This window comes from Pelmatolapia mariae, linkage group LG22 (assembly GCF_036321145.2).
Source record: "Pelmatolapia mariae isolate MD_Pm_ZW linkage group LG22, Pm_UMD_F_2, whole genome shotgun sequence".
Lineage (NCBI taxonomy): Eukaryota > Metazoa > Chordata > Actinopteri > Cichliformes > Cichlidae > Pelmatolapia > Pelmatolapia mariae.
The window spans coordinates 18283634-18309264 of NC_086245.2; the positions used below are offsets into that span (position 1 = coordinate 18283634).

General features: G+C 41.3%; 3 protein-coding genes and 1 long non-coding RNA gene across 4 annotated transcripts; 3 read left to right on the top strand and 1 right to left on the bottom strand.

Annotated features, from left to right (window-relative positions):
- The first annotated feature begins 2676 nt into the window (after nucleotides 1-2676).
- snrpd1 (small nuclear ribonucleoprotein D1 polypeptide) lies at nucleotides 2677-7717 on the top strand. The gene is made up of 4 exons (XM_065472130.1): nucleotides 2677-2804; nucleotides 3351-3427; nucleotides 5602-5793; nucleotides 7372-7717. The coding sequence occupies exons 1-4, from the start codon at nucleotides 2791-2793 to the stop codon at nucleotides 7446-7448; spliced, it is 360 nt and encodes a 119-aa protein (XP_065328202.1). The 5' UTR covers nucleotides 2677-2790; the 3' UTR covers nucleotides 7449-7717.
- A 2669-nt stretch (nucleotides 7718-10386) lies between these two features.
- Nucleotides 10387-14171, top strand: ggcta (gamma-glutamylcyclotransferase a). Its single transcript, XM_065470891.1, has 4 exons — nucleotides 10387-10617; nucleotides 12448-12593; nucleotides 12695-12827; nucleotides 13881-14171. The coding sequence occupies exons 1-4, from the start codon at nucleotides 10498-10500 to the stop codon at nucleotides 14034-14036; spliced, it is 555 nt and encodes a 184-aa protein (XP_065326963.1). The 5' UTR covers nucleotides 10387-10497; the 3' UTR covers nucleotides 14037-14171.
- A 494-nt stretch (nucleotides 14172-14665) lies between these two features.
- adnp2b (ADNP homeobox 2b) lies at nucleotides 14666-24470 on the bottom strand. Its single transcript, XM_065470890.1, has 4 exons — nucleotides 24182-24470; nucleotides 23245-23367; nucleotides 18590-18694; nucleotides 14666-18489 (listed from the first exon to the last, which is right to left on the bottom strand). The coding sequence occupies exons 2-4, from the start codon at nucleotides 23350-23352 to the stop codon at nucleotides 15718-15720; spliced, it is 2985 nt and encodes a 994-aa protein (XP_065326962.1). The 5' UTR covers nucleotides 23353-23367; nucleotides 24182-24470; the 3' UTR covers nucleotides 14666-15717.
- LOC135933035 (uncharacterized) lies at nucleotides 21213-23229 on the top strand. Its single transcript, XR_010573676.1, has 3 exons — nucleotides 21213-22198; nucleotides 22297-22460; nucleotides 22630-23229. It is a non-coding gene; the product is annotated as an uncharacterized LOC135933035 (long non-coding RNA).
- Nucleotides 24471-25631: the final 1161 nt, after the last annotated feature.

The window sequence follows — 25631 nt, forward strand, 5'->3', positions numbered from 1 at the left end:
TAACCTCCTCAGATCATTCATACTTGTTTTGATTTTAAAAAAAACTACAAATATCACGGAGGAAGTAATTTGGCATTTTAAGCTGAAGACTGACTGAGGTTTAAAGTGCTTCAAACAAGTCGTCCAATCAAAATTATTAAATGTTAAACCAATTAAAAGAGTAAACAGTTAGCAGATGGTAAACTAAGATATACTTTATCACTTTGGATTATACACAATGTGTTTTAAAGTTTGACTTTACACTGCAGCACATTTAAACAAGCTGATTTTTCATAAAAAGCGAGATTTCAGCCACGTTCACAAGTTTTGTCTTCAGAGAAGCTGCTGTAAACGGTGTTTATATGACTGTAAAATAAATAAATGAGAATATATTGTTAAAACGCTACTGCACTGATTCATGAATCTGTTTGTTTGGTGCTCGTGTGAGTCGGTTCTTTGAGTCGTGCGGTTTCTGAGCCAAAGCAGGCATAACAAATACTGTAAATGTGAGCACATTTTATGGTTTTATGTAACTTTTTATCATATCTTTTCCACTACTTATAGCGCCCTGCAGTGTGCTCTAAACGATGGGACGTGGGTTTGGGTTTCTACTGTATTTGATTCTTTTTATTCCTTTAATTATAGAGAAGATGTTTCTTTCTGTTGAGACCAGAGTTGTTGGATCTGTGTGCCTTTTTCTTTGTTTTGTTTTGATTGTATTTATGTTGCTATTTATTAGTGTCATTGCTTTTTAAACATGCTTCATAATGAAAGATGATGATGAAAACACTTTAATACACTGATTTTGTTTTACCCCCCCCTCGGGTGAGTCGCAGCGCCCACATTTTCAGCCCTGAATGAAAAACCTCTTTGAGCCTCTCTGAAGGAATCCGCTGCTTTTCCACGATGATCAAAAAACACTTTATGTGAATGTTGACCTTTGATTTGACGCCGCCTCTGAAATGTAACTGCTGGGATGTCATCAAGCCTCAAATCTTTAAACTTTATTGCCCAAATACAATGTTTACAAGGGAACTAAACACTGCCTGCTGTGATGAGGACTGATTTGGTGCTCTGGGGAGTGAAATGAGAATAAATGTAGGGATTTTAAATGTCCTTTGATGGCATGCCAGACAAATACAAAGACACCCTTTGTAAAACTCAAACTGACTCACTTAAAACTGATTTTTAAGCATTTTCTGAAACCTGAAGTGATAAAGTGAGAACTGTGAAGGTGGCTGGCTCATAGCATTGCACGAAGCCCGCTGAGATGTGAGGGCAGTTGTGACATTTCAGGCTCCGCTCCCTGAGGATGGAGGGGATTCACGTCAGTGTTTGGGCACACGCCGCGTCTTTGTTTTGCAGAAACATGCTGCCGATTGTGTGGTTGGGCTGCAGAGGGACAGCGGTTAAATATTCCCTTTTTTTGTGTGTGTGGCATCGATGGTGTCACGCAAGCGGTTGCATTAGTGTTTATGATTTAATGCTCCCTCATCTGACATCTTCAGAGTTTAAGAGATTGAAATTGCACTCTCACAGATTATACTTGATACATTCCCAGCTGGTCAAAAGAAAGGGTTTGATGTGTGGCCAAGACTAAAAATGAAAGTGTCAGTGCAAAGTTTACTCTCAATAAAAAGAACTGAAAGTGCACTGCAGTGACATTTTTATTTTTTTGTTTTAGTGCTTTGATTTCTGAACTTCCATCAGCAAGAAAAGGGAACATGTTCCCTGATTAGTCTCCTATTTATCGTAATGTACATGGTAGACTGACGTCTTTTCACTTCATGTTGCTGTCAAATCCGCAACAGCTCTTAGCATGTATATGGAAATGATAAGTAAACCCATTATCTTTAGGTTTAGACTGCATTTATTTGAAGAACCTAACACAGCTGCACCTCAGGAGAACAAGTGTTAGATTTTTTCATTTGTTTTTATTACTTTTTTTTTTAATTGATTTGGGGTTCGGGAAGGCTTTCCTTATTTTAATTTGTTTTCATTGTGTAAAATGCTCAGTTTGATTACTTTCACAATTTATTTCTGTAATCTGTCAGGAGGAAAATTTTTAGATATTCAGCTATTACAGTGCAAATCCAATGCGGCATCTCAGCCTCACTAAGTACGACCAAACTGCCAAAGACTTAAACAAGACACAGCACTGTGCAAAAGACTTGAGTCGCCCCTTGCTTTCTTTATATTTTGCTTTTAAGCAGCCAAACCTCTTGATCTCTGTTCTTGAGGCTTTCTGAAGGTCTTTCAGTTTTTATTTACATCTCAGGAATGCATCTGGCTCTTCAGTTCATACACCTACTGGTCAGTCTTATCAGAAATCCTTTTCACTGGAAGGATGTCTGTCAAGAAGATCCATTTTCCTAGCAAAGTATAAAGAATATCTCAAGACGTTTGCACTATATTGTAGCGTTTTCTGATTATTTGTTATTTAGTTTACACACGGTAAGTTTTTACTGTTGTTATAGTTTACTAATGTTGACACTTTGACAATATATATTATATTATAATAAAAATGTATATACACATTTTTCTATTAAATATTTTCTTCTGTAAAGTTCAAGAAATCCAAATATTTGTTAGATTCGGGGCATAAGTTCAAAACGCTGTTTATTCTTCCACCGGTAGGCGGCAGTGTTGTCGTGCAGCGTGTCTTCTTCTTCATCGCCGTCGCTCCTTTAATGACGTCGTAAGTGCGCGAGTCAAACGTAATTGTTACCACAGCGGCCTGTGTGTGTTTTCACTCGATCGCTGTAATTTTTCTCTTTGGTGGAGGATTTGTCTCTACAGTCCATCACCATCATGAAACTAGTCAGGTAAGCGGAGTCTGGAACGCGCCATTTAACGAACGAGTGAACGTGGGATGATGAAGTGAAGGCGCTGCGGCTGGATGGGTTTAGATGGAAAGCGGAGAAGAGGAGGATAAGATATGAGCGGGAAGCGTCGGGCCGAATGAATGGAGGCTGTCCGGAGTTAGAATGATCGCACTCACAGTTAAACTACACCTGTAGTGTTAACTGTGATGCTCGGTAGTTGAAATTAGCTGCATGCATCCAAGATTTTTAAACATACTTTGGTTCGTGGACGTTAGCAGACTCGCAGGTCCGGCCTCGGTTAAGCTGCTACTCAGCGAACGAAATAAACGTAACCTAAATGTGTAGTAGCAGGAGCATAAAGCTAGTCCAGTATTTATTTTAGTTATGGCGGTTTCAGCGGGTTTTCATAAGGTCGTCTCACTCCGGGGGTGGTTTTGTTTTGCAGGTGAAAGCTATGCAGCTAGTAGCTAGCTTGAGGCTAGTTTTTGGTTCATTTCCAGGCTGAACTCAAACATAGATGTTCATCTTCTTCCACAATGCCCACAGGTTTTTGATGAAGCTCAGCCATGAGACGGTTACCATCGAGCTGAAGAACGGCACTCAGGTCCACGGCACCATCACAGGTAAGACTCAGCTGGAGGTGATTTATTAAACGGGTGTTGGGCTCACCTCCTTACCGCTTTCATTAGTTGTGCTGCAAAACCTGTTTATTAGCCACTCTAAGCAAATTCAGTCCACTAACACTGCTGTAGTTCAGGCGTTTCAAAGTAATGCTCAGAATTTTAATGTAACGGTGGCCAGTAAGGCTCATTTTCAAGCCAGCACCCAATTCTACCTAAAGCTAGAGTCCTGTGGAAATGCTGGGAAATGTTTATATATATCTCACTTAAATATAATGATAAACAAAGTATGCAAATCCCAGGTTTGCAATTAATAATTTTACAGATCAATAAACTGGTTTTAGCTGAATGCAACTTTCCCAGCTCCCTCTGTTGGTAAATACAGTGAGCATCACAAAAAACTGTGATCGTCTTCATATGCTTGTGTATTCCCTTTAATATCCCAGTGATACTTCAGTGGGAAAGCACTATCAAGTCCTCCTGTGCATTGTACTTTTTCGCTGCTGTTTTTTAATTTCGTAATAAAAGAATAATAATCATAGCATCAGTATAAGGATTTACAAATGTCAGTGAATTCCTGGAAGGAGATTGCAGGAATTATCGAAATTATTTGTTTCTATCAGCTGGCACTGCATATGAAATGTTGGGACATGACTGCACTGTAATTAACACATACTGCACCACACACAACATAAATGTTGTAGGGCCTAGAAAGATTTCCCACTGAACTCTAAATCAGATAAAACGGTTAGCATTGGTAACTCAGTGTACTGTGTGACATCATGTCATTACTCTCCACTATTAAATGTGCTCCAGTGCAGCCCTCCATAATCCAAACTGCACAGTGGTTAACATAGCTGATGCTGTGTGGGTTCAAACAGGGAAGGAAGTAACAGTGGTGTTCACAGGAATGGGAGAAACACAACAAAGTAGTGATGTGCAAATGAAGCAGAGAACCAGTACTGACCCACTTCATCAGTTGTATTGAAATTGGTTTCATTCATTCAAAGCTTTGTTTCAGTGACATCTAGTGGTGGAATAGGAGTCAGCAAAATAATGTGTCAATAATCATGTGCTGATTGTAACGAGGGTTTGTGTGAATGATATAAATACAATTTTGCAAAGGCAGTCAGTTGATTCTGTAAACTTATCTAATAGTTGGAAGAAGGCGCGCTCTGGGAAGCTCAGTGTGTGCTGGGATAGTAGGGTGTGCTTATGTACAGGGGATTTGAAGATTTTTATTGAGAAACAATATTTCTTTTCCACCGTTATTGGATTGAGCTGGCTTCTTTTCCTACTGACAACTTTACAGCTTTCGAAAACACATTCACATGGTTCTGATGAAGCGTTACGAAGCGTCTCGTGCTACATAGCAGTATCAACTTGTTTGGACCGGCCATGTGATTTCAGTCAGGTCCAAACCTGACTGTTTGTTTTTTGTTGTTGTTGTTTTTTTTCCTTTAAAGCAGCTTGTATTGGAGCATTGGTGTCATACACTCATCACTGCAATACAGAAAAAAGCACAAAAAGTACAGACAGTGGCTGCAGATTATACTTTCCATATACTTTCCAAACACTTCAGCTGTTTGTCATGACTTCGCCCTTCTCCACGGTCGGCTGGTTGATCATCAGCACATGTGGCCCACAGACACCCTTCTTTGACACGTCCCCCATCTGACAAGACACTCTGCAGGTAGATGAGCTGTCCACGGAAAACCAACACACCACGTGTGAACCATAATTTCAGCATTAGTCTAAACCGTGTCAGTGATGACAGTCTTCCCTTCTTCCTTCACAGCCACTGGATAAAAGACAGACTTTAGACAAGTGCTTGTATGATGTACAATGACGAGGGACGTGAGAACGGCTGACAAAGAATGCAGTGCAGAACACAGAAAGTGGGCATCTGAACTGAAAGACTTAAAACTGCATTTTTTTCTTTATCTGCTTGTTAGACCAACTGAGCAAAAAATAAGGCAGCAGTTACATTGCAGGTAAAATAGTAAAGGATGTTCATATAGTACAGTTTAGTTGTAGCTGTCTACACTGGAGCACACAGGTGGAGGATGGAAGTCAGAACAGTCGGGAACAGATGTTTCTACACTCATTTGGACTCACTCAGAGTCTTACTTCCATCTACTGTATTCAGTTTTCAGATTTTCCTTTCCTTTCCGTAGGTGTCGACGTGAGCATGAACACCCACCTGAAGGCGGTGAAAATGACCCTGAAAAACCGGGAACCCACTCAGCTGGAGTCGCTGAGTATCCGTGGCAACAACATCCGCTATTTTATCCTGCCGGACAGCCTCCCATTGGACACCTTGTTGGTCGACATCGAGCCAAAGATCAAGTCCAAGAAGCGAGAAGCAGGTGAGGAAGTGTTTGCTGTGCACCTGGCTTTTTTTTTTTGTACCCACAGGCTGGTTTATAAATGTCACTTCCCAACACTTTTTACATGCACAGCGCTTGTCTCATGTGGACAAAGGGTCACACGTCACATGACCCAGTATCCGTACGGCAGCTTTTCATATCCTTTGGAAAAGTTAAATCTGGAAGCTTTGTGCAGAAAAACAAACGAGGGCTGTGGGTGTGGGAGCGCAGCGGCCTTATGCTGTGTTTGATGTTTACAGTTCTTCCATACCGCTGCTGAAGCTGTGGTTTGTTTTGTGGGTTCTTTTGTTTGTTTGTTTTTTTCCCCTGAGTTGTGTAAGCATATAGGAACACTGTAGGAACATTGTAGCTATTCATGCGCATCTAAAGTGTGAGCATAAATGAAAACAGTGCTGTGCTGATGTCACAGTTGGTGTGAGCAATGACCGGTGCGTCTATCGTAACAATAACATAAAATGCCTCAGAAGCATTTCCACTGATGTCCTCTGTCACGTCTGAAGCTCTCACTCACTCACAGCCTGTTTCCAGCAGGTTTTTAATTGGTCACAGCTCTTTCTGCGTCTTTTTAAAATCTGTTTAGTGCAAGTTGTACTATCAGATTTTTTTTTTTAGTCCCTCTGCCTGGTCTCTTCCACCTCAACATGTGGTTAAACAGCCCACTTAGAAATCACTTGGGTGCTCAGGGTTGTTTCAGTGATCACATTTGTTCACTTCTGCAATATTAAGTTTATATTCTCAGGGCCTGTGTTTTTTAAATTTATGTATAGGAAGTTTTTCAGAGTTGATGCAGTTTTAAATTGTGGTATCTAAGTGATCTTTAACAGGGCTGTTTGTACTCAGGCCTGTTGTACACTCTGTCCTGCTGTAGTTACGGGAGCATCAAGCCCAGAAAATATCGGATACAGGCTGTTATACGGTCACCTTAAGAAATGGAAATTGATTTGTGCTGAGTTATCGCTGGTGTGAGTTTCAGCAGGGTTTTTGTGAGTTTGTCTTCACAGCATGAGATGACCAGACACAAAGTTGATACTGATAAACTTATAAAATTAGATTGGAGATATAAGGATGATGGATTTATTGGGGGTTAAACACCAAACACTGGTCAGTATGGCTGAGTTTATACTCACCACAGACAATGTAGCCTTTATTCAGTCTCTAATATCTTCCATTTACCACACTAAACAACATACATGTGCATCTTTAAACATGTGACAGAAAACTGGTTCTCCTGGTTTTGTTCTTCATATTTACTCCTCTTACTGTACTTTAGAGCCACGCTACAGTGTTTAGTCGCAATGTGAGACCCTGAAATGATGCTGCTGCTCAAAGAAATGTTACTCCTGTTCAAAGAAATGTGTTTACACTTTCTATTAAATATATTAAACATTACTAAAACCAGAAGTAAATCAGGATAAATGCTCAGATTTAAATTGAATAGGGTAGCACAGATTCGATTTTTAAGCTGTGCATAAAACAGCCTGCCTTATGTTTATAGTAACATAGCAACTCAACACATGTAGGTGAATGTTTGTGACAAATCTGTTGCTCTCCCCTCAGTGGCTGGACGGGGGCGAGGCAGAGGACGAGGACGTGGCAGAGGAAGAGGAAGAGGACGGGGTGGACCAAGGAGATGATCCAAAGGCCTTAAAGCTGCATCTCACCATCCACTGTTTGTACAGGAATTTTTTTTTTTTTTTAATTTTTTTTCCCCCCAATTTGCTCAAAGGAAACCGTTTGTGAATTTCAGTGTGTTTTTCATTATTTTGTACATTAAAAATGTTCCTCGTTAAGAGGATAAACTTGACTCCAGTGCGTTATTATGATACCAGTGTGACAGGGGTTCAGGTTAAACTTTTGTTCTTTATTTACAAAGTTGAATAAAGTTTCTTTGTACTAAAATTTGTTAATTTTCTGTTAAAATCATGATCATTAATTTGAAGCACTCAAAACACAACAGGTTATGTTGTGAGAGGGGTCAAAATCTGAAGAATGTTATTATAAAATAGCACACAGTCTTACATTTTGTTATGTCTAATATATGTTAAATAAAAAAGGATCTAAAACTTTGATCTTCAGCTGCCAATAATGAAAATAAAAATATATTTAGGCACACATATGGAGGCTAAGCTCTTAACATTAAGTAATATCAGCAAACATTTTGGGTTGGTGTCCGCATTTATGAATAAAGTGGAAGTGAATTTTATTTAGTTTTAGAAATAAAAAACTGAAACCAAATTCCAAAGTACCTGAAGGTGCGATACTGCTGTTGGGCGCTAGGTTCGGTTCCACCGGAAAAGCACAGAATTCAAGGGAAGCATATTTCAGGCTTAAACCAGGTGTTCCTCTCCGGGTTTGATAATAGTTTACCTTTGACCCATGTTAGCAAGGGCGTAGATTTGGCATGGACGGAAGGGACATGTCCCCACCAATATCCAGGGATTATTGAATCGCTGGATATTGAATTGTAATTTTAATTGTTTTAAAAGCATGTAGAATAGCATATGTAGGCAAGTATATTTGTCCCCTTTTATCAAGAAGCAAAGACAAAAAGGAAAAACAAAAGAAACAGGGCAGGGTTCGGTGGTTGAATCATCTGTCCCCACCAATGCCAAAACCAAATCTACGCTCTTGCATGTTAGGATAAGCCGGTTTTCCAGATACCTAATTGTGCGTAAGAGGTTACACGAACATGGCGATGTCCTATTAACCCTTGTGTGGTGTTCGTATTTTTGTTACTCAGCCAGTGTTCATGGGTCTGGTGGACCCACTAGAGTTTTGGCTTTCCAAATTAACACTATCAAACTATTTTATGTTAAATTACTCAACAGATGTTTACTTCATCCCAATTACAAGCCATATGAACAGCAAACATGGTTAAATTTTTTCCCTTTACCTTTGTTAGATCACATTTATGAATTAATGTGCTTCTCGTTTTTTTTAATAAAATGTTATAAAAAAAATCAGTTATAATCAAGTGGAGTGAGTGGAAAGACACAACACATTTACATGTGAAGCAATATGTTTCACAACTAAATGGGATCAGCTGCTCATATATGGTGACATTAGGCCCAGAGTTGTAAAACAGGGGGAGGTGGTGCACCCACTTATCCCACACTGTCCTGACGGCAGCTAGCTTGTCTCTCTGCCGTCGAGCTGGTCTGTCGTCTCTGTTATCAAAACGGATAATCCTGGAAATTTTGTGGAAGTTTTCCAGAGACATTGATGCATGGAAAGGTTCTTGCCGGTTTCTGCATCCCACAGGGATTCTGTGGATTCCCCTTTGGACCTGAAAACTCCTGCAAGGATAAGAACCCCAAAGTAGGCCTTTGGGGTTCTTAGATGAATTTGGTCCATCTCCTTCCTACTCTCTCCAAAAACACACCTTCCTTCTAGATTACTGCAATCCAGAATAATTTTCTGGATGGAATCTGGGATGAAAAGCTCAAATAAAGACTTGATGTCCTGCACATGAGTAACTGTCAGCCGTGTTGGCCCTGGCTTATCACAGTAGCAGCTCTGCAGGCTGGCTCATTTCTTGGGCAAGAAGACCATTCAATTTCACCATTTATTGACATCCATATTTCTTCACTTGCTGTCTGGTGGGCTTGTTCTGGTCCTGGAGCTGGCTGCTGATGGGGTACTCGTCTTCGTTTTGTTACTAAATGGTGCTCAACCTCATCCTCTTCTTCAAAGTCACTGTCAGACTCTGAATTTTCAGAAATGTGAAATATTCTGAAACCTCTTTGTCAACATCATCATCCGAAGCTCTTCTCTCTTCCAAAATCAATTGGAAGGCCCTCGCAGCAGATAATCTTTTGCCATCTTGATCAGTTGTGATAAAGAACCACACTGGCAAAGTCTTATTTATAGTATTATGCCCCTAATTTGCAGGTGGGACAGGGTATGAGAAAATAAAATTTGGATCCCTCAAGAAAGAGGGTAAAATGTGCGGGAATGTAAGAGGTGTAAGAAGGTGTTGATAGTTAAATTTTCAACAATGTTGCAACTTTGTGCGGGAGCAGGAGGGGAATAAAACACTATCAGCAGCACCAGAAAGGAGGAAGACAGATTATGGGAACACAGGACCTACACTTTCAACACTTTTATTAGACCTGGGTCCAGTGGACCCGAACACCTTGTATGTAATGCGTGTAAATGCGTGGGGGGAGGTACAGTATGAGGTCATTGAAAATTTGTTCGAATTTATGTTCTTCACAGAAAATAAGCCAAAGCCAATGAATTTCAAGTTGAAAAAATAATTAATTGGTGAATTTTTCTTTTGAAAAAAACTGAAAACGGGTCTCACAGACCCGAACACCATACAAGGGTTAATAAAATAATACAATTAATTAACATTAAATATAGTGGCGTGGTTGTTTGTGTGTGTGAGCGGGGTTACTTGAACCGGAAGTAATAAAACGACTCTAAAATATAAATAAAGAACGTGCGATTAATACTTTCATAATATAACATAAACATATAGAGTTTATGTATGAGATTGTTAAACTGGGAATAAGATTAAATTTAAAGTACATATATATATTACGTAATTACGTATTCTGCGCACTCTGCGCGGGTCCACCGGGCAAGCAGGTGGAAGGGACACCTCCGATACGCCAACGTTGGTTGCAAGAGTCATAGAGGTTCCTCGTGCCCGTTTAGTCTCGAGCCACACCAAGTAAGATGGAGATGTCGGGAGCCGCTGGTTTCTTCCTGTATTTCGCCTTCGGAAGCAACTTATTGAAAGAAAGGCTACAGCTGGCAAACCCGTCGGCGACATTTTATAAGACCGGTCGCCTGAAGGTGTGTACAATAAAAACAGCTTTATTATTATTGTATTTAGTCTTAATTATTGTTTCTGTAAACCACCTATTAGCAATGATGTGCTATCGAGTTCGTGACATTTAGAAATTATGAGAGATTCGGGGACCATGAAGCGGCTCGTTTGGGTGCATTAAATATAAACATATTTTTAGCTTGGTTGTGCGATGTGTTAAATTGTTAAGGTATTAATCTCTGTCTTAACTGTTCTCATGGTTAATACGAACACCTCCAAGTTCACAGTGTAGTGATTTTGACATCACCTTCGTTCCCTGGGGACCTGAACGCAGCAGTGCCTCGGGTATTTTAGCCAGAGGTGTCGTCCAAAAAGTGATTTGTGCGTCTATAACCTGTCCAAAATGTTTCACGAATGATATCAAGTCATTACTAGGTAGAAGGTACAGTCAGGTGTTTTTCAGTGTGACGTTAATATAGCCTTAATTTATCAGTGAAAAAGGTCTTTTTTACAATATATTTTAAAGAGATATGGACACAAGGGAATCGGAAATTGCAATAAGTGTAGTATAACAGCTTAATAAAGATATTTTAAGTGACAAAAAAGAACTAGATTGTTTATAATGTAGGACACAGAGTAGGTACAATAATGCTGAGTCATTAAGGGCATTTACAAAAACAGGCAATTTTTTGTTTTATATATACATAACCCCTTTATAAATCCCGTTAACTACAGGCTATTTATCAACATAAGCAAAAATATTACATGTAATAAAGACAAAGAAACATTGGAAATCCCTTTTTGGCTTAGCAATAATAAAAAGTAGAAAAAATTAATAAACTGAAGCTTAACTTGGAAAACTAACAAAATAATAATAAGTAATAATACAGAAAGCATAGAGAAAATATCCCTAGTTTGAGTATTTTGTAGTTTGGTAAAAATCTTTATTCACACCTTGCCCGATGAGTCTCTTGGATGTCAACAAGACTGTGAGTCAACTGCTTTGAAAAAGTTCTGTTTTTATTCTGTTTCTCCAGCACATGCCCTTCATATGCTGGAGGACTAAAACTGACACTGAAACTAATAAAAAACCAAACTAAACTGAATAAAAATTCAAATTAATTAGAAAATTCAAAAGTATAGGAAATCTGATGAGCTCATAATAAAATCAAATACTATATACTTTAGCTGTAAACAGTAGCAGTCCTTCTTCCTTTTTGTTTATATGGAAAATTAAACAGTAAAGTTATCGTAAATCATACCAAAATTTTAAATGTGGTTTATATAATTGATTTGACTGGTTGCCGGTGAAGCTAAGTTCATCTGAGAGTTGCATCTCCCGTTTGTGTGTCAGATCATTAGCTAGCAAGAACAAATTTAGACATTAACCACGTTTGTACCAAGAGGGAGATACTTACCAGTTATTTTCACCCCTCCTTTCTCAAGGAGCGATTTAAATGACGATTTATTATTTCTCAAAAATCTTGAAGGAATGAAGGGATATGGAAAACAACTGAGTCAGGACCCTCCTGCATTAGCGTCTTAGATTGGCCAAATAAAGGTTGCTGCTCTACCTCCTCCTCTGATGTGCCAGCTGTAATAACAGGACTCGGGTGTACTGCAGTTTGACTCTGGTATAACAGCAAAACAAGCTCACGGGGGGCACTGCTGAAATCACAAACAACACCCTTCTTACAGTATCACAGTAAAACAAAGAGACTTGGTTGAAGTGCTGTTACTTTGTATCCAGCTGCAGATAATGTTAAAGGTAAGAAAAGTGTTTCCCACTCAGATGAAGAGCATTAGAAGTAGCAAATCTCCACATAATGACTGGGCATTGTTCTGTGTGTGTATAGGACTACAAACTGAACTTTGGCCTGTGGAAAGAACACATAGACAATGCTTGGCACGGTGGTGTGGCAACCATTGAGTCGTATCCAGGTGCAGAAGTGTGGGGGGTCATCTGGACTTTGAACAACGAACACCTCTCGAGCCTTGATGAGTGAGAGCCACACATGAACATGCAGCTGTTGGTCCATTTCTGAGTTAATTTGTGTACTTTCAACCAACTGTTTTGTTTTTTTAATTTTTGTTCTTCTTTAGCCAGGAAGGAGTGAAGGCTGGTATATACTCTCCACTGGAGGTCTCAGTGGAGACCAATAACGGAACAGTGCTCTGCAGGACGTATCAGATGAACAACTTCCACGCCTGTCCTCCCTCGCCACAATACAAACAGGTGTGAGGAAAACACCCTGATTCTTAGAGTATGCAATGCAATAAGATACACTCACCCATCAATTTATTAGGTACACCTTACTAGTGCCAGGTTGGACCACGTTTTTTTCTTCAGAGCTGCTTTAATTATTCATAGCACAGATTCAACAAGGTGCTGGAAACATTCATCAGAGATTTTACTCTATATTGACATGACAGCGTCACACAGTTGCTGCACATTTGTCAGCTGCACATCCAAAAGGTGCATTACTGGACTGAGATCTGGTGACTGTGGACGTCATTTGAGTGCACATGATTTGAGCTTTGTGACGTGGTGTCTTATCCTACTGGAAGCTGCCATCAGAAGATGGCTACAGTGTGGTTATAAAGGTGACATACTCAGGCAGCAATACTCAGGTAGGCTGTAGCATTACACTATGCTCAGTAGAGGCCAAAGTGTGCAAAGAAAACATCCCCCACTCCCTTAGTACCAGCGTGAACTGTTGAAACAAGGCTGGATGGATCCATGCTTTCATGTTGTTTACATTAATTTTTGACCCTACCGTCTGAACACTGCAGCAGAACTCCAGACTGATCGGACCAAGCCACAGTTTTCCCAACCTTCTGTTGTTCAACTCATTAAGTTTAATTTTCCTCATTCTCCTCTGACCTCTACAAGATATTTTCACCCAGAGAGTCTCAATGGATATTTCTTCTTTTGCAGAATATTCTCTGTAAACTCTAGAGATGCTTATGTGGGAAAATCCCAGATCAGCAGACCATCTGTCACCAACAGGAATTCCACGTTCAGAGTCACTTAAACCACCTATATTCTCTGTTCTGATCTTCAACCATGTCTACATCTGTAAAAGCACAGAGTTGCTTCCATGAGATTGGTGGGCGATTAGAGATTTGCACTAACTAGCGGCTGAACATGTGTACCTAATAAAGTGGCCAGGGAGTGTTAGAACTACTGTGCATTGCAACACAAATCTCTCTCTCTTTTTTAAAAAAAAACTTAATATTTAACATAATATCTGCTCATGTATGCATCACGCTCTGTGTCTCACGTAAGGTGGTGTGTCTGGGCGCGGAGCAGAACGGACTCCCCGTAGAGTACAAGAAGAGCCTGGAGGCCGTTCAAACCAACAACTACAGCGGCCCCTCGATCCTGGACCGAATCCCAACTATCATGAACCTGAGATTAAACAGTTCAAATTCAGGTCCCTGAACTTGGAAATGAAAGTGAGCAGAAATACACCAGAATGAGATATAGAGCAGTTAACTGGTGGAGGAACTGTGGTGAGGAAGATATCGCTTTTTTTTTTTTTTTTTTGCAGATTATGGACCTTTTAACCTCAAACATGACTATAAATTATTACCATTATATAACAAGATTGAGACTGAGATATAATTAACAGAATAGGGAAAAATGTTTTTTGTTTCACAAATAACTCTCTTATGTAATGAAAGTGGCACCACTGTGTGGACAGAACTTAATAATGCATGCAATTTAATAACGAGACGTTTGGCTGAGCCCAACACAAACCACGTCTTAATCACCGCTGAGCAATTAGATTGTGTTGAAAAATGTGTTTCATTTCAAAGACTAAAAATATGCAGCGCAGACACTTGTTACCACAGTGTTCCTCTGGGGTATATTAAACACTGATGACACACCCTTAAGACTCTACACTTGTCCGCCTTTTATTACACATAATGCACTGCCTGTATTATGACTTTAAACCAGTTTGTTCACTTCTGTGAGAAAAGGAAAAGAAAGAGGGGCCTGCAGTTTGTAATTACACATGGGGGAATAAAAGGAAAATAAAAACATACCTTGGGATGCTTTAACACAGCTTAATTAAAAATTACATTTTTATTACAAAATGAAAATAAAAATGGACCATTTGTGTAAAAGGAAACCATGTTATTTTGTTTACACCACAGTGGCTTTGGACAGTGTATTTATTTTAACGCCTCCCAATATTTCAATATATTTATACTCTTGGACTTATAGAAAATACAAGTATATAGAAAACAAAACAGAAAACCGATGCGGGGAACACCCAATAACACGTTCTAGGTTCTGCTGAATCTCCCGAGCAATTTCCTCAAATCTGAGGAAATGCGCAGACTTCACAATGGCACCAATTATAATTTAATCTGAAAGTAAAACAAAGGCTCATGCGGGGAACATGGCCAACAGCAAGTTCAGAACTCAAAACACTTATACATTCTTTAAAAGATTAGCTTCCACACTGTGAGATGAGCATTCATCTCAGTAGGTCCACATGAGCTGGTGAGCTGGGCGAGAACTAAAAATAAAAATAAAAAAGATAGTAATCTCCTTAAACGGTATAAATGTTGAGGGACAAGTGGAGTGAGTAACCTTAACAGATCCAGTGGCAGAAATCAAAAGGCAAAACAAACAAACAAACATGGAAAGGGAAAACTTTTGATCAGCTTGTTTGTGTTGTGGTGTGCACCAAATACAAATGAACAAAAATAATGATTGCAAAAAGCAGCAAAAAGAGGCAGAAGCACTTAAGTTGAAACCATTGTGGAAAGAGATATCGTATCTAGCTAAATGCAATGTATCAGACAATACACTTGGACCTGCTTTCCCACAAGGCTTTGCATTTCTGTGGAAAAATATGGACCACTGACGATGTACTGAAGTCAAACGAAGCACTAATAATGAAGGCTACATTAATAAACCACCCTCTGTTACAGGTAAGCTTCTATGTAAGGTTATACATCATCCATTTACAATGCATGATCAACCTCTCTGATGACTGTTAACACAAACGTGGTCATTATTAATGAGCTTATTTTCTACTTTTAAATGCATTATTTTATTTTTTATTTTTTTGCACTTTTTCAGGTTCCACTTTCACACACTTCTAAGCTCATTCCATCTGCTCCCCATCTGTGACTTTTTCATTTCCACTTTCGTCCATCGGTTCTGGTGCGTCTTCGCCGCTTTCCATCTCCTCTGTCGTGTCAGCTGCTGATTCGGCAGGCTGCTGCTCCGGGATGACCAGGTTGTGCTTGAGTTTGCTCAGTTCGGCCATGTTGAAGCCGAGGAGGATGGCTGCAGTGTTCCTCTTGAGACTCTTCATGCACTTGCTGCGTTTCTTGCTGAAGAGCGCCGCCAGCTCTGCCTTGGTGAGAGACAGCCTCTTGCACAGCTCTTCGGTCTCTGCTTTGGTCGCGTACGGGTTCACGTTGAAGTATTTGGATATGAAGTCTCTACGTTCCTCGCTGCAGCGGCGCTCCGTTGGGGTGGGCTCCAGCAGCAGCTTGACCGCGGTGTCGCTCTGAACTTCGGGCTCTGGCGGAGGCAACAACTTCTCCTGCTCTCGCTTCTTGCGCATGGCTGCCCTCTGTTCTCGCTCTCGTTTGTTGGCCTCGAGGACCTCCCGCCACGCAGCTTCCAGTCTCCTCTTCGACTGCAGCTCTGCTTCGGTTTCCGGAGGCTCTGTGGGGCGCACGACAGGAATCAAGCGAGCTGGAGCAACCCGAGCTGGAGCCACACGAGCTGGAGTCACGCGAGCTGGAGCCAATGTCTGTTTCATAGTCAGCCCTTGTGGTACTTGAAGGAAGTAGAGACCGGAAGCCTGATTGACTTGCTGAGCTGGTTTTGGTGGCGGCTGGGGTGCTGCAGCAGGTGTGGGTGGTTGTTGTGGCTTGGGTGAACAACGACATCGCTGAATGTGGAGCATCACAGCCTGCTGGGTGACCTTTCCTGTGTACACGCCGTTGCAGTATATGCACTTGAAAGCCTCTGTCTTGAGAATAGCGTGGATAGTGGGTGCTACAAAGTGCTTCTGTTTCAGGTGCTGCAAGTAGTCCGACTCCTGCTGAAACTTTTCATCACAAAAGGGACAGTAGGAGCTGTTGACTTTGACGGGTACGGAGCAGATTTCCGGGTGGTTGCTGGGCTGCAACTTAAAGAAAATCAGATCTAGGGAACTTGTGACCAAGGCGAGCTTGACCTCTGCGTCACCAAGGATCTCTCTTGGCGCAGAGGTGTGAACGTCAAAATAAGGGAACAGGATCCCTCCAGCACCCTTTGAGTAGACTCTGTACTTCTGCCTCAGGAAATCACAGTATGCCTTGCTCGTAGGATTGTGCTGCTTTACATGTTCGATGAGCTGTTTGATTGAGAAGAACAAGGCTGAGCAGTACAAGCAATTCAAGCCATGCAGCAGGTGCTGGAAGACGCTCTTTTCTGATAGTAGAATTTTGCAGGTTAGACATTTCACAGTTTTGTCAGGCATTTTTTTCAGGAATGCAGCTCGCGCGGCTACACTTTCTGACTTGGACGAGGAAGATTTTGTCTGGTGGGCGACCTCGGTGTGCATGTCAAAGACATTGGAAGGGAAGAGTTCATTGCAGAGGGGACAGGTTATCCATTTCTTAGTTTGTGGCGTGGAATTTATTTGTTCAACTGACTTGAGGGCAGTACTTGTGCTGTGAGAGACTGGCACTGCTACTTGCAGGGGAGCAAAAGTGTACGTGGGCATGCCGTTCACCTTGTTGCCAGTCGGGATCAGGTGACTCAGCAGAGACTGTGAAGTCAACATAGTACCTTGTAGGCCGATTTGGTTTGTTGCTAAACTGTGTGTAACTGCAGCAGGCTTGGGTACAGTCCCAGGTCCAGCTGCTACGTTCGCCTGCAGTCCCGACGGAAGGAGGATCTGCTGCGCTTGTGGGGTCTGTTGTGCAGGAGCAGGAGCTGAAGGAGGCGCTGAAGCGGGAGTTAAGGTCACTGGCGCCTGTTTTAGAGCAAGATTAGAAACTGTGGGAAGCTGGACCATAGGCGGTCCTTGGGGCAAAGCACTTCGGAGGGCTATCGTGGCACCGGGCTGAAGCAAACCTTTAGCCTCAGCACTAGCTAGCTGCACTAGCGCTGAGGCCTGAGGTGGCAGGAAAGCTTGGTTTGTTCCAGGGGCACAGATCAGAGTGGTACTGTTTGCAGTCCCTTGTACTTGCTGTAATGCCACTACAGTCCCAGCAGGTTGGCCGTTACTTGGCAAGACCAAAGATTTACTATTGAGCATTTGAGGTTGCTGTGGTTTGGGAGCAATACTTGGGAATGTCACAAACAAACCATTCCCATTAGGAGTCGGTTTAACAATGTAGTTCTTATTCTCATAAATCAGAACCTGCACTTGTGTGCTTACTGAATAATGTGATGGCTCGATGAGCATGTGATGCAACATTTGGTCTAGAGTTCCAGTGTTCACCTTGCACATCTTGCAGCAATACACTTTGACGGATGAATTCCCCTGAAGGTGCAACCTGTAACCGATGTACTGCTCTGCCAAACTCTCCATGTGCTTGAGAATAATGTGCTTCTTCATTGCAAAGATAGAAGAGGTGGGAAACGCACATCTTCGACACTGATACCTCTCGTTTCCACGATGGGTGGGTAAAGATGTTTCCCTCTGCAGCGGTATCTGGGTGTTTGACACGGGGAGTTTGGCATGGAAGAACAGCATGTGCTTCTTCACAACCTTGGGGTGGCCGATGAAGACGCACTGTGAGCAGGGTGTCAGCGCACAGAAGGACTGGACGTAACCGTGGCAGCGGGAGACATGGCTCCTGAAGTTGTAGATGTTTTGTGAAGAGTACTTGCACAGGCTGCAGCACAGAGATCGAGACCGATACGGCCACTGAGGACGGAGAAAAGACAATGAAAGCGTAATAGGAGGCAAAAAAGTGCTTTTAACGAATCCACAGCATGAGAAAAACATTTTTAAATATCATGTTTACCTTCTTTTGCATTCTGCTGTAGTATCCTTCCGCAAAATCCATCCACTCAGTTTCCTGAAATGCATCATCTTCATCCGAGGTTTTCTCAGAGTTTTCATTTATTTCCTGCACAGAACACACACACACACACACACACACACACACACACACATTTTAAATAAAAGTAAAAGCACTGTGTGAAACTCCAACTTATCAACTTCCATTTACAGCTGTGTTTAGCGAAGGTTAATTCAGTCTAATGCACTTATGCCAATTCATTATTACCCTGCTCACTTACCCAACACCACAGACATCTCTTGACAGTTATCAGGCCACATCACCCAACCCCACCTGTTGCCATGACAACAACAGAATAACCTAGATATGGTGTCCCCAACCGCCAACCCTTCACTTCAGCCTGCATCTCATGTAAAACAAAGTAATACAGACTTTACAGAGATTTAACTGTATTTATTAAAAAATGACAGACTGTAAGCCTCATGTTCTACACATCTTCCTCCCAGCAACAAAGACAATCTTTACAGTCACTCGAGGTTTAAGGTGATAAAGATCATTGTCACAAACTGGGCATCTCAAGTGTGAAATGTAGGTTCAGGGCCTCTCACTGAGAGGGTTTTGGCCTTCCCTCCACAGGAAAACCACAAGAACAGTCATATAAATATTTTTTTAACTGACTTTTTTTATTTTTGTAAAGCAGGCTTTTATTACTTAAATATTTTACTCATCAAATTGCTAAAAACAGCAAAATGAACGGATTTGTTTTTAAGGTTAAAACTCAAACTCTTTCCTCATCTACAAGCAGACCAATCATGCTCATTTGCATCCTCAAAGACCTTTTTCACAAAGTTTGTTCTCGAGTTCAAGCGAATCCTTTCAAGTCATTTTAGAGGCAGTTCCATCAAGAAATGTCTGAGGTATCGTAAGAATAGGAGCGATGGGCAGACGGAAACCTGAAAACATGACACCTCCAGCCAGGCCTCTGCCACCAGCTGCAGCAATTTCTGAGGCCTAAAAACTCTTTAAGAGCTTCTCTGTCCTAAAACTGTCATTACTTTTTAATAGTTAAAACCTAATTTATAGAATTACACCAGGAACCAAAAATTATATCCGAGTTTGTGTCAGAAGATATGGTGGCCCTGAGGTGCCAAACGCACTGCAACTTAAAAAAAACAACACCAGCAAATAGAAAAACTGCTGCAAAAGAACACAAAACATAACAGAGTTTCCGTGGAGCCAAAAAAAAAATAAAGATGGAAAAGCTGCAGACTTGGCAAGCTAACAGTAAACGGCTAATAGCTTCTTTTTCTTCCTCCTAGCGTTATTCCCGCTCTGCGGGGTCCGCTTTTCTGCAAAGCCACCTCCATTTGACACGGTCAAGGGCATTGTTCAGGTTGGCGCCGATCTTCTTCACATAGTCTTTAATTCGGTCCATCCATCACCTTTTTGGTCTGCGCCTTGGTCGCCGAGTCGCAGTGCTGTTCTTGCCAACGAGTTTTTGTCACTTCTGACCACGTGCCCATACCATCGCAGTCGCGCTCCTTGCTCTTCTCCGTGATTGGTGCGATGCCCAGCCGCTTTCAGATGTTGATGTTCGTGAGGTGGTCCCATCGTGTCATGCCCAGGCACCACCAGTAAACGGCTAATAGCAAACATGATTATATGAATCATCCAATTAAAACACACATTACCTGCACCTTTTCACTTCCGTAGATGCTCTGTCAAAGTAAAGCACTTCTTTTGTGTTTTTTGAGATTTTGTTTTATCCAATGCCGTTCTATTTTTTGTGCTTTTGCAGTGTTTTCCCCATTTGCTGTTTTTTTTTTATAAAGTTGCAGTGCGTTGCATCGTCAGAGCAGAGACAAGCAGAGCTACTGAGCTACAAGTGATTCCTTGTGTCAAGGGAGCAGCTGAAGCTAGTTTTGTAAACTGTTACTGCAATAATGGATGCAATTAATAGTTAATAAAGTATCTTGATTTTTAACTGTCTAGCCTAGTCAGTGAAAAATGCCCAACTTGTTTAGTATTTAACAAAGCATACAGTCTCCCTGTGAGTGCTACTCTTATGTAAACGTGAGATCATGACGATTGGATCCATTTGCACTTTACAGTGTAAAGCTGTAAAGCAGAATCAGTGATGAGTTTGTGTGGATGCAGCAGAATGGGATGAGTGTTTGGGATTAAAAACCCCATTTGCAAAATATTTTGAGAAGTTGGGACTAAACAACACCCTGTAAACATGTGAGAACTTAGGAGGCAAACAGCTTCATATTTTCCTCATTCTTGCTTGATGCAATATTACCACCTCTTTTTCAACGACGAGTACAAGATCTCTGCAGTGGGTGACATTTCTGGAGCGCAGGCAGGCCATTTTAGCTCCTGAACTCATACTGCAGAGTCATGCTGTTGGAATATATACCTAATGTAGGTTGGCATCATCTTAGTGAAATAAGCAAGAACTTCTCTGAAAAATGCTGTAACCCAAACCTTCTGTACTGTCTGCCGTTTGTTTTGGCTCTCTGATGAGCAACAAGGTCAGCCTAGTTGCGTGTTGACAGTATTTCCTTTTGTGAAGAGGATATGAAACTATAGCTGTAACGTACGTGTCCCCACTGAAGTGATGTTCTGTCACTGATAAATCTATATTTTAACATATTATTAATTCAGACAGATTTCCACAACACTGGAAACAAAATAACAACTGTTCATATTCTTGATCACTTGCAAACATGTTGGTTTTCTGCACATTTTTGTGAAGTATACAGACTTGAATATGGTACATTCAGATTTTCCAAAGTAGAACTGCAATACCAATGTGGGCACATTCGAGACAACAAGCTAGGCGTACTAGCTAAAGCTGGGACTATATTTTCTGCAACTGTAAGTCCGCTCAGGTCCCAATGATGTAAATTTAGTGTGTGGGTCCGTGTGGATGTCTGCACACCTGGCTGTTTTCTGTAACCTCACTGAATTTACATTGCAATGCATGAACTACGCATGCTCACCAAACTATCTGCAAATCTGATGTCTGATTAAACCCACAAATCATTGTTTACCGAAGCTGTATCACACGTAAAAATGTGCACATCAGTCTCAGTTTAAAGAAACTCTCACAAACTCTGCTGATGTGATGCTGCAAGAATTTATAACAAGTGAAGGAGGTGCTATGACACACAATCAGCAGTAGGCAGATGCTTAGACTTCTTTTGGTCTGAAAAATCCCAAGTCACGTTCAGAGACATCAGGACAACATAAGACTGGGATTCAGACACATCGTAGATCTACTCGACTTTAACAGCTGTACTGTTTCAGAGACGTCAGTATATTATGTAAGTATTATCCATCACTGACAGAGAATGAAAATAAACAAAATATGTGAAAGTGGAATTTGAGAGCTGTGTGCACGCAAAGTGTGCTCTATCGTGTGCACCAATCTCTGTGCACAAACTACTGTTTATTATCAGTTCGTGTCCTGTGTGTGTGTCATGTAATGAGCGACAACAGAGCCTGTCCTACCAACACTCCACCTTAACTTCCATTAAAATATCGACGACAGAAAAATGCAGGATTCAGCTCTTAACATTCGGAGGTGACCAGCTTCACACAACAGAGGTGGGCAACCCTTACCACCAAAAGAAACATTTTTGACCCTCCCTAAATATAACAGCAATGCTACATGCTTGTTTGTTTTGTTTTTCTCTTTTTGCTAGTTTCTCATCCAGATCAAGCTCACCGAATCTGCTAATACAGTGTAAGACTCTCCATTTTCCTCTTAAACGTTTCCTCTTTTCGGTTGGAGTCCATAACAAACAGTGGGAGGGACTTTGAACCCATTTATTTGTCTACATCCATGCCAGGTCCAGCAAAACTTAAGGTGGTGTAGGCTCTGATTTAACTGATTCATTTTTTTGTTTTTTAAAGGCAGAACATTTTTACAACTGGAAAATGTAAAACATTACTCACAAATACAGGAACTAAAAATGAAAAATAACTACTCCATAATAAAGTCATTTTTTTTCTCCTCTCTCTTTCTTTTGTCTTAGCTGCAGGGAGTGGGAGCCACACGCTTGCCAACCTCGGCCCAAAGCCTTGGCAGGGCACTAACAGCTGTAAGCCGCCCCCCTGTGGTTCTGGCATTTCTAATAAATCAATGAGTGAAGAAAATTCACTGAGCACTCTGTCCTCTCTGATCCCGGGCCTCCTTAGGGCAACTATCGCAGCCACAACCAGCGCAAAAGCCTTAAGACGCCACATTTTTACGACAATGTAGATGATGAAACACCCAAATGCTGCGGTTTTTACACTGAGGGCCACTATTCTTTTTGAAGAGACTTCTTCTTATACCCAGCCATGTTGCTGAACGGTCACCAATTAAACTAATTAGGTATGTTATGTTGCACCAGCATTACATAACCTGTCCCCTGCTTCCTGGATGTGTTACTCACATTAAATTCAAAATGATCCTTTTTTGTTTAAGACAATCCAAAAATCTCAGTTTCATTTTTATGTTATTTTCAAACAAACATGGGCTAATGCATTTCTGAAAATCAGCACATTCTGCTTTCTTTCTACTTGAGTTGCTGTTACTAGAGCAGAACAAAGTAAACAACACTCAAGCCCAGAGATCTGTCAGATTATTCTCCACGACAGAAACCTACCTTCAGCAGGTTCTGACAGTCTTCCAGGCCGATCTCACTCAAGATGCTCTTCACTGCCTTCCTTGCTTTGCGGATCTTTTCGATATTTCCAACTGGGACCTGATACATGATTCCTCACAAGCCCTTATAAAGGAAAATAAATTTTCAACTGGTTACAAAGCATTCGTGCTCTTCTATTAATTATAAAATAATTATCAAAATATGCTTTTACTGCATTTATAGTGCAAACATACATCATGATATTTCCCAGCCTACAAAATTACCATTGTTTTTCACTTGTAGCATCATTAAATTAATAAAAATATTTTCTGTAGCCCCAAAACAAGTGAATAGTATGGTGAAAAGGTGAAAATGGCACACACTGGGCAGAATAACAAAGGTTAGCTGAGGTCAGGTAATGTATGCAGTATTACATCAATAATTTATAACCCTATTATGCCAATAAATAAAACACATAAACCGTAAATGAAGCTGGAATAACGGACGGGGTAATAATGATGTAGTTAAATAATCCACTGCAGCATAGTGACAACCTGCCTGTATTTAGTACTGATTGATGAGAATCACAGCATGGCTGAATATGGGTATAATGTCTGCACAGGCTCTGTGGTAACACAAATAAAAGCCATAACAGTTAATGTGCATCAGCTGATATCACTCTCAGCATCTGTGCAAAAACACCAGCCGTTCGCCAGTGAGCACTAAAAAAAAAGTTATTTTTATTCAGTTAAAAGTGCGAGATTTAGATCACCTGTAAACTAAAAACATGTCCCCCTCACACATGCCATCCATGCTAACACTACAATGTGTCTGCTGGCCGCACTGAAGTCCTAAAAAAGCCCGGGGAGGCACGCTGACAGCAACAAGCCGGTGACTAAGACGGCGAGGGCGCATCCGCCTACTCGAGGATGCCCACAGCCTCCTCGCACATATTTACCTCGTCCAATTTTCAGCGTAGATTAACGTTAGTTGTCGCTGTGCCACCACCGACAGAGCTAAGGGTTTTCCCACTTCCACCGGCCCGCAACTGTGTGTGTCAGTGAGCTGCGTCTACAGGCGGTGCTGCGCGCAGACGCTCCCCCGAGCGGCATTCGCTGTCCGTGCACACCGCTCTGCGAACACCCTGCTTAAATATGAAACGTGATGTTTGCGAACCCACTCCGGAGACAAGTTATTTTTTTTCTTTTTTGGTCCAGCTTTTGTCCCTTTCTTCCCCCCTATTGAGGAAAAAATGGCGCTCAAGTTCAGGATCTGACGTAGCTGCCTCATTTGCATACAGCACAAACTGACCAATGGGAGAGCTCGCCTGCTAAAACCTGAATAACTTTTTATTCTCTCACTAGGACCCTCAGCCCGGCTCCCGGTTGCCCAGGTGACGCACTCTGTGGTTCAGTTTCTGAATTTCATGCCACATCTGACCTGGTGAGCCCACATTTCCCATTCCCATCTAATAGCTAGGTAGGGGGCGTGGCTCCTGCGACCCCCCACCCCCCACAGCAGCAAGTCACGTGATACATGCCCAAGTCCAACCAATGAGGTGTCGAGAAAATGAGCTAAATGGGTGGTCCTTGGCGTGTGATGTCATATCATGCTACTTTCTGTACCCAATTACTTTGAGCCACCATTTTGATTGAGGGAGAAAGCGAAATGAGTAGGTTAGATGTCTTTAGGCTAGCAAAAGATTAAGTGTTAGGATTTTTTATTGTGTTTTACAGTTACAACTTGACAAAATGGCTAGTTACCATCATGTGGTAATTTATACCAACTGCGAAACCTTGTTTCATATATTTTATACATAGTTGTAGCTAACTTTAAAAGTTGATCAGAGCAATTTCCAGGTTAACGATGTTACCTTCACCTTTTCCCGCCTACAGGTAATTCAAGCACAGCTTGAGCGCTGCGTTAACCACCTATCTGACTGCCGCCTGCATGCTAACCTTAACAACCAAGGTCAATTTAGGCAAAAACTGGATGAAATATAAACAAATCAATAATCCCTTCAACAGTCTCTTCTTTGTAATGGCCTGATAACCAACACTTGCATTGCCTGATTTAGGCTCACACCCAAGTCAGACACTGCAAACAGAATGGACACACGAAGTGCCATACTTACACATATGATGACTGTACTCCAGTATGTATCTCTAAGGCTAACAGCTAAGTTAGATTAGCATTGTCTCCAACCCAAAGTTAGCGAAGACAAAGATTTCCATTCTTTTTCTTTGCGATTTCCTTTGCTCATAGCAACAAAAGGGTGTTCACTTTAGACCAATTAGCAATGGTCCAATCAGACTCAGAGTTGCTCTATTTGTGCAGTCAAAGAGTGGATGATGTGGATCGCTCAAGCATATAATTTCAGATCGATCGAGTGTGTGGTAACCTTGAAT